Source organism: Austrofundulus limnaeus, unplaced genomic scaffold (assembly GCF_001266775.1).
Source record: "Austrofundulus limnaeus strain Quisiro unplaced genomic scaffold, Austrofundulus_limnaeus-1.0 Scaffold117, whole genome shotgun sequence".
In the NCBI taxonomy this organism is placed as follows: domain Eukaryota; kingdom Metazoa; phylum Chordata; class Actinopteri; order Cyprinodontiformes; family Rivulidae; genus Austrofundulus; species Austrofundulus limnaeus.
The window spans coordinates 861396-869962 of NW_013952519.1; the positions used below are offsets into that span (position 1 = coordinate 861396).

General features: G+C 41.5%; 1 protein-coding gene across 1 annotated transcript; it reads left to right on the forward strand.

Moving 5' to 3' along the window:
* Positions 1 to 312: 312 nt before the first annotated feature.
* On the forward strand, positions 313 to 8297 carry slc25a25a (solute carrier family 25 member 25a). The gene is made up of 10 exons (XM_014014606.1): positions 313 to 577; positions 1926 to 2052; positions 2144 to 2231; positions 2322 to 2433; positions 3231 to 3389; positions 5574 to 5726; positions 5810 to 5917; positions 5999 to 6166; positions 6263 to 6413; positions 7403 to 8297. Exons 1-10 carry the CDS (start codon positions 416 to 418, stop codon positions 7585 to 7587), a joined length of 1413 nt encoding a protein of 470 aa, XP_013870060.1. The 5' UTR covers positions 313 to 415; the 3' UTR covers positions 7588 to 8297.
* The last annotated feature ends 270 nt before the right edge of the window (positions 8298 to 8567 follow it).

Sequence of the window (8567 nt, forward strand, 5' to 3'; positions counted from 1 at the left end):
ACATACATACATACTGGATATATTTATTTAATAATATAGAGAGGTTCTTCATGTATTTGTAGCACCAGCCACAAGCAGCAGTCGTAGAAGAAGTAAAACGACATGTGATTGGTCAATTTTTGACTCGCTGGCGTGCTGGATGAAACAAGACACTTGATTGGTCAGGGTTTGCACTCATTTGTCCTTTTGTACCAGACTTGGGCGAGCCCGTAGCGGGCCTTCAATGGACGTAGTCTCTGATTGGTCAGTAGTAAAATGACGTACAAATTCTTGGAAGAGGAGGAGCCTCGTGACATTCTTTAGAAGCCGGCTGGCGTTGGCTTACCGGCATTTCATCATTGTCCCGGGCAGGCCTGACACCGCGGTGTGTTATATTTATTTATTGTAGTTTCTTTAAAGTTAATCGGAAGCGAACATGCTCGGTCTGTGCCTGTACGTGCCCGTGTCCAACTCGGACCCAGTCGAGGTGGAGTACTTCGAGTCAAACGGACTGCCTTCGGAGCTGAAGTCCCTCTTCAACAAGCTCAGCGTGTTCCTGCCGTCTCAGGAGTTTTCAACCTACCAAAAATGGCGACAAGTAAGAACACAAACTTTGCTTTTTTTATATTAAAAACAACAATACGCGTGTTTTAGTATAGCTACGGTTTAATTAAAGCCATATTTGAACGTTAAAGTTTCATTTTGGCGGCCGGAAGTGGCGGATTTAATGTCTTGTAGGCCGCAGAGCCAGAACATTCGTGACGTCCCGTTTAAAACTTTAACTATTAAACTCTGCCTTTAGATATTTTGTACTCGTACTTGATGTGATTTTTAAAGTTGGATATTAGTTTTTAATTAAATTAAAATGAACCGGTGGGTCATTCAGGTCACACAGACAATCCGCCCTAAAAAGGAATTTCAGCCATGCTGCTTCCGGGGAGGAAAAAGATGGAAGTTTCTGAGAAACAAAGACCCAAAAAAGCATAATTTTAAAGAGAATTTCACCCGGTTTCTGGCTGTTTTCAACTTTCCTGTTATGCAAACGAAACTTCGTGCTGAGTGCATGTAAAAATGGCAAATATTTTAAAACTTTCACTAAAATTCTTGCACTCAAGATTGCTAATTAACCTAAAAATGCCATTCTTTGCACAAGACTATTCTTAATTAAAGCTTCAGATGTCTATTGTTGGTCATTAACTACTGCCTAATAATTTTTTTAACTAATTTATTAAAGTTATAATCTGAATATACAATTTACACTGAGTGCATTTGTTTAAAAATGCAGATTTATAGCTTAAATGAAGTCTTGTGGAGGTAAAAGTTTTATTTAAACATTCTTTTAGCCTCTCAAATTATTAGTTTTTTACTCCTTTATGACTATTAAAAAATAAACAAAGTGTTGGTGGAAAACACACCCCATAACCCCCCATAACGAGTTTTCTTTGCACAAGCTGCAGAGGTTGTTAGAAATGTTCCTGCAGAGTATCTGTGACAGTCATGAGGCTGTGGGGGTCCGGTGTCAGGTCCTGTGCGGGGACCTGGAGCACGGCCAGTTTACACCGTCCCTGTTTTAAGCCCGCAGGTTTGAAGCCAGACCAGATTAAAAGGGTTGGCAGGTCAGCCTCTGCAGGAGTTAAAGATAGGGGATGTGTACTAATACCACCGGAGTCAGGCAGGAAAAAAACTTTAAGGGTCATAAAACACAAGCTGAGGGGTTTCTTTTTTTTAATCTTATGTTTCATGACTTATCATTGGCCTGACATGCAGGACATTTTGATCTGACTGTACTTGTTTCATAAGCAAATTAGCTGCACTATCACATGACTGCCAAAATGTTATGAAACTGTTTTTCTGCTTTTAAAAGCCATAAAAATGTTGACTGTATTTTAATTCTAACAGATATAAATGTGCAAAAATGTAACCACGTTTTGTTAAATTTATTGCAGAAAACCTTAAAAGGGGGAGAAAACAATGCAGACTGTCAGCTGGACTTCGAGGAGTTTGTTCATTATCTACAAGACTACGAGAAAGACCTGAAGCTGGTGGTGAAGAGTCTGGACAAGAAGAACGCAGGTAAGGGGGCGCAGAGGAGGTTTTTTTATTTTTTATTTTTATTTAGTCGTTAGTTCGGCTTTAACCAAAAACACTTTTTGTTCTCCTGAAGGTCGAGTCGATCCTAAAGAGTTCATCCAGTCCCTTCATGACCTCGGCGTTCACATTTCCCTGCAGCACGCAGAGAAAGCCCTGCAGAGGTAACGTTTCTCATCCAGTTTTTACAGATTTCTTTGCTCGTTTCATTATTTGTTTATTTTTAACGTTTTTTCTTTTTTATCTTTTTAAAGTGCGGATAAGAACGGAATGATAACCATCAGCAGTAAAGACTGGAGCAAATACCAGGTGGTGGAGAAGACGGAGACCATTCCTGAGATCATCCTGTACTGGAAACACTCCACGGTTAGTGCTCCTCTCTGCAGCAAGGACAGCAAAATGCTCAAATTTAACGAGTTAAAAGATCCGTTTAACTTCACTTTACGTGTTATGTAATATATTTTTAGACGTCCCATCTCTGTGCGGTAAATCCTGTTCTCACTCAAACTGAAAGCAAAAGGCTCAGTCGTCATGTCTGGAACAATTAGGAAGTCCTTTAAAGGGTTGACCCGGGTCGTGCGTCATTAATTAAGCTCCATTAGACTATGAAAAGTACCGGGGCCGGTTCCGGAGGGATTACGCCCCGAAGGATTTTCTGATTTGTCGAGGCTGTGATGTAAAACCAGGCCAGCAGGACCGGCGCAGACCTGCTGCTCGTCTCCTGGGTTATTTTCGGCGCCGGTCCTGCAGACTCAACGGAGCTCTGAACCGGAGCCGAGAACAGAGCCGGGGCTGACCCTCGCAGGAGGCCAAGAACATTGAGTTAGTAATGTAACCGGAGCATTTTGAAAAGTCAGATGTTAGGCGAGGATAGTCCCAAGTTTGGTGTGATTTATTATCCTTTCACAGCCGAAGACTCTAAACCCAAATAAAACATGACTGATAGAACCAGAACCTCCTCTTATCTCCTCTGTTTTGTGTTTACCGTCTACACTTCAGGAGTTTTGGGTCATGCTCACTTCCTGTTCCGGAACGATCCGCCTCGGAACTGTTATTTTCCACAACAATCATTTAAAACTGGTTACAGGCGGCGTGTGAAAACAAACGAGTTTCTGAGAAAACAAACTTAACTTTGTCCCTTTTTTGTTTTTGTTTGTGTGCAGATATTTGACATCGGCGAGAACTTGTTGGTCCCCGACGAGTTCACCGTTGAGGAGAAGCAGACCGGGATGTGGTGGAGGCACCTGGTCGCAGGCGGAGGAGCCGGGGCCGTGTCCAGGACCTGCACGGCGCCGCTGGACCGACTCAAAGTCATGATGCAGGTGAGATGAGAGCATGTGTTTGACTGGAGGGCGAAAAAAAGGCATTTTTACTCCCTGATGAGTGGTAGAACATCTCATCAGATCATACAGGGTTCCTGCGGATCCTTAAAAAGTCTTAAAAGGCCTTAAATTCATACCAGGGATGTCTAAAGTGTGGCCCCTGACTTCAGTTCAAGAATTATCCTAATTTGTTTACAAATTTGTCCCCCCGGCACAGGTGTTAGATGTAGACGGAGACTTTCTATTTATTATTAGGGCAAATTTATCACAAAGTAAAATCTTATAATAAAAATATTGGCAACAAAACAAATTATGTCTTTAAATAACCAAACTCGTAGGTTTTTCCACATCTATCTATTGACTTCTGCTCAAAAGTTGATTTTACTGCACTCCAATCTGCTTTAAATTAATTTATTAAATTCATCGGAATACAGCAAGCATTTTCAACAAAAGAATGACCTAAATCCTGATTTTTATTGATCAGAATTGACTAAATTGGGTCATTTCCCCCCCCAATTGAAACCTAGAAAATTGCAAAATTTCTTTCAGTAAGGGAATCCTGCAAAATGCTTTTAAAGTTCTGGATCTAGATTAATTTATGCATTGATTTCCAGCAATAAATCTGACTACTTTATTTGTTTAAAGTTGTGGTGGAACTAATACTTTTACGTTTAAGCTAGTTATTCATGACATCCTTTAATGACCTAGGTTTTCATGACATGCTGTTCATCTGCAGACAGAATGATTAAAGTCAGAACAAGATCCTGCCAACAACGCCAATAAACTGTCGTGGCAAGTTTATCAAGAATGCAGAAACACGTTGGAATAAACGCACAGAAAATCTGCGTGTATGGTCGTGAATTATTTAATTCTGGGCCACAACTCAACAGACTTCCTTGATTTGTTGTCTGTTTGTTGTTGCCCAGAATTAAATAATTCACGACCATACACGCAGATTTTCTGTGCATTTATTCCAACGTGTTTCTGCATTCTTGATAAACTTGCCACGACAAAAGTATTCAATGCTTAGTTTATTGTTGAGCAGGTAAAGGAAAAATATATTTTTGGCCCTCGAGTCCTTCTGACTTTACGATTTTGGCCCATGTGACAAAATGTTTGGACAGCCCTGCCTTAAACGGTCTTAAATTAATCTTCAGAAGTCTTAAAAATGTTAACACATTGTAAGTAGGATGACTGTAATTCGCATCAAATATTAAAATTGGTAACATTTATTTATTTTTGAATTATTTACATTTAAACATTCCCTTTTGACATCCTGTTATTTCACATGCAAATATCTCAACAACCATTCATCTGAGCGATGTGACATTTGTTTTGTAATGTTTATAATGTTGTCTTTCCAAAAATGCGTTCATATTTCCTACAAACATTTTACATCACAAACACTTAAAGGTTTCATCTGCAGCAAGCTATGGTTGAGACCCCACTGTGGGTCCTCAAACTCCACATTTTGGGTTAGAAGATTTTCAGGAATTAAATTAAGTTTAAAACTGACTGCTAAGAATGTTTGTTTTGTTTTTTTTAGCTGTATTTGACAAAATAACAGTTAGATATGGATAAAAACAATTGGTCTATAAGCAATATTTGAATAATTCAACCACAAATACTTTGATTCATGAGTTTCTGCCACAGATTAAATTTTTTGTTATTTGTGTTAATTGTGAAATTGGTCTTTAAATTTGATTTCACTTGGCATTAAAAAGTATTAAATTCAACTTGCTTTAAACAGTAGGAACCCTGTCGTGGCTGTGACACAATTGGAGTTCTCCTCGTTATCTTTAGTCTTTCACAACAGAACAGTTATTCAGTTGGGTAACTCGGTTTTGAAGTTTGCAATCCTCGCTGCAATAAATAAGTTAACGATTAACGGATGATGTGTAAGAGCCCCGAGAGCAGAGTCCGTGTTCGGGTTGTCGACCAATAGCGACACCCTGGCAGTATTTACCGTCACCGCTGGGATTAACGTCCCAGTCCAGAGTCAGGGTCTGGATTTGCGTCAGAATGAGGCGAGACTTTGACCGCTCTGACGTGAAGTTGTGTTCTCGCCAACAGTCAAACCTTGACCCAGTTGGATTTCGTGTCAGAATGATCTTGACCCACTTCCTGTTTAACCCCCAAAACTTAACGCCTGGTAACCGTTTTTTAATTTTTATCTGTTTTCAGGTTTACGGAACCCGAACCAACAACATGTGCATCATGAGCGGACTCATGCAGATGATCAAAGAAGGCGGGACCAGGTCCCTGTGGAGAGGAAACGGCGTCAACATCATCAAAATCGCGCCGGAGTCCGCCCTCAAGTTCATGGCTTACGAGCAGGTACAGGAAGTGATTCTCCTACGGTGAAAAACCAGAAGACTTCCTGGTGCCATTATCTAACTAATCTGCTTATGTTTTTCCAGATTAAGTGTCTGATCCGCAGCGACAAGGAGACTCTGAGCATCTTGGAGAGATTTGTCGCCGGTTCTTTGGCAGGAGTGATGGCCCAGAGCACCATCTACCCCATGGAGGTGATTATCTCCTGATATAGATCCCCCTCCTCTCTAAATGAGTTTAGAGTTCTGAGTTAACGCGTCTTAATCCGACCCCAGGTGCTGAAAACTCGCCTGGCGCTGAGAAGGAGCGGTCAGTACACCGGCATCTCTGACTGCGCCAAGCAGATCTTCAGGAGGGAGGGGCTCAGGGCCTTTTATAAAGGCTACGTCCCCAACATGCTGGGAATCATCCCGTACGCCGGCATCGACCTGGCCGTGTACGAGGTGAGCTGGAGCTTCGAAAACAAACAAAAATAATCCAGATTATATCCACCGCGTTGAAAATCTGACTGGGTTTTTTTTTTTTTTTGCCCCCGGCAGACGCTGAAGAACAACTACCTGCAGCAGTACGGCACCAACAGCTCGGACGCCGGGGTGCTGGTCCTGCTGGCCTGCGGCACCGTGTCCAGCACCTGCGGCCAGCTCGCCAGCTACCCTCTGGCTCTGATCCGAACCCGCATGCAGGCGCAAGGTGAGTCCTCCACCTGCGTTTAACGGGATCCACGATTAGTTGTAACATTAGACTTTATTTAATAAACATTTATTTTAACTGTAAAAATACTGTAGGATCTTAAGTTTTGTAAATTTTTAAAAATATATTTTAACATGGACGGAGCCATTTTATTTACACACAAAGCATTCTGGGTAAATGATGACCTGGATAGGTCCTCGGTGCGAGGCTGCTAGCGAGCTATATCCACCCTGAAGGTTAATCTTGGACAATATCTGATGATCRACTCTTTTAAATGAAACCAGAGAGCGTTGACAGAGAGAACCTCTGTTTAGCCTGTTAGCTTTAGCGTTAGCCCCAACACTATATTACCTTATATGTATTAGCTCGGTGCTAGCGCGACAAACAAGCTAAACTGAGGTCCTCCATTTATATTTTCAGTTACAGCTGAGTCATTTTTGTGTTCCCCTCTCTGTCATGTGGATGGAGGACCTCAGTGACGAGAGGAGAATGTGTAGCGCTGAGCTAATGCGTATATTTGGTGATAACATTGGGGCTAACGCTAAAGCTAACAGGCTAAGCTGAGGTTCTTCTTCCATGAAGCAGCTCTGTTGTCCTCCATCCATATTTTCAGTTCCAGGCTGAGTCATTTCTACCTTCTCCTCTCTGTCAACGCTCTCTGGTTTCATTTAAAAGAGTCGATCATCAGATATTGTCCAAGATTAACCTTCAGGGTGGATATAGCTCGCTAGCAGCCTCGCACCGAGGACCTATCCAGGTCATCATTTACCCAGAATGCTTTGTGTGTAAATAAAATGGCCCTGTCCGTGTAATATTTTTAAACTTTTAGTTAAAAAATGATTAAAAATGACAGTATTTTTACAGTTTTTATTTTACTTAAAATAAATGTTTATTAAACAAAGTCTAACGTTACAACTAATCATGGATCCCTTTCACGTAAAACTCCAAACAAAACGAAGCAGAGAACTAACGTCGCCTCGTTTCTCCAGCTGTGACCGAGAGCAACCAGCAGGTCTCCATGACCGGACTGTTCAGGCAGATCCTGCAGAACGAGGGCCCCTCGGGGCTCTACAGAGGCCTGGCCCCCAACTTCCTCAAAGTCATCCCGGCCGTCAGCATCAGCTACGTGGTGTACGAGCACCTGAAGGCCCAGCTGGGCGTCACGTCGCGCTGACGCCCTCGTGTGGAGGAATCTTCGGGGGTTCGAGTGGACGTCTCATTCTGTGAATGTCGGCCGACGTAACTCCGCAGAGGAGGACGTGGTCTCTGTGAGCTCAGGTCGTCGGGATAATCTGCTGCTATGAACGTTTTTACGAGGAGTCGCTCGAGTGTCTGTACAACTGAATAAATAAAGGACCAAATGTTTGTTGTTGTGACACTGGAAACGTGCGCCGTGTAGCATAAATAAGCTTATTTTTAAAATAGTCCTGCCTCTTGGAAAGAAATGACTTTTTCATGCCCAGACGAGAAGTCTTTGCACAACAGTTTGGTTTCTCTCCTCCCCGTCCCAGTTAACAAGTGACTCTTTATTTATTTACACCCATCCTGTATTTATTTTTCTTTGAGAGAATAAGTGGTTTTTCTTCAGGGTGTGGGACTGTCGCCTTAATATCTGTCGAACACTAAATGCAGTTGTGTTAAAATGTTAAACTAAAGTTTGTGTTTAGATGGCCTTTTTTATTTTAAAGGTCTTTAAAGTTCACCTCAGGTTGAAAGGGAAAATGACAGAAAAGCACACGTTTGAGGAGGATAAATGCACTTTAATCAGCGCTAGAAGGGCTTCTAAATGACTTATCAATGCTGAACGCTGTTGTTGTGAAGAGTTTTATAGTATTATTTTAACGGACCATTTCAATGCAAAATAAAAGCACATTCAATAAATAATCAGTGTTTTTGTGTCTTTTTGCCTGTTGAAGTCAGATTACAGCACACCTCAGCTGTCGGACGTCTCTGGAACAGTTCGATTTGTTTTTTATTTTTTACTCATCAGCTGATTATTCATGAGACAAACGTGTGGCTTCTGAATCAGATTTCTGCTGAAGCTGAAATTTAACCGTGTTTTTATTATGAGGCTACTTTTTAAAGTTTTTTGCCAAAATCCCCCTTTGAAACTCCGTTTTTATTTAATGATCCTGTTTGTTTTCATTCTAACTT

Coding starts and splice junctions, on each gene's coding strand:
- slc25a25a (XM_014014606.1), top strand. CDS start 416: ATGCTCGGTCTGTGCCTGTACGTGCCCGTGTCCAACTCGGACCCAGTC. Junction 578..1,925: donor CCTACCAAAAATGGCGACAA/GTAAGAACACAA, acceptor AATTTATTGCAG/AAAACCTTAAAAGGGGGAGA. Junction 6,167..6,262: donor TCGACCTGGCCGTGTACGAG/GTGAGCTGGAGC, acceptor TGCCCCCGGCAG/ACGCTGAAGAACAACTACCT.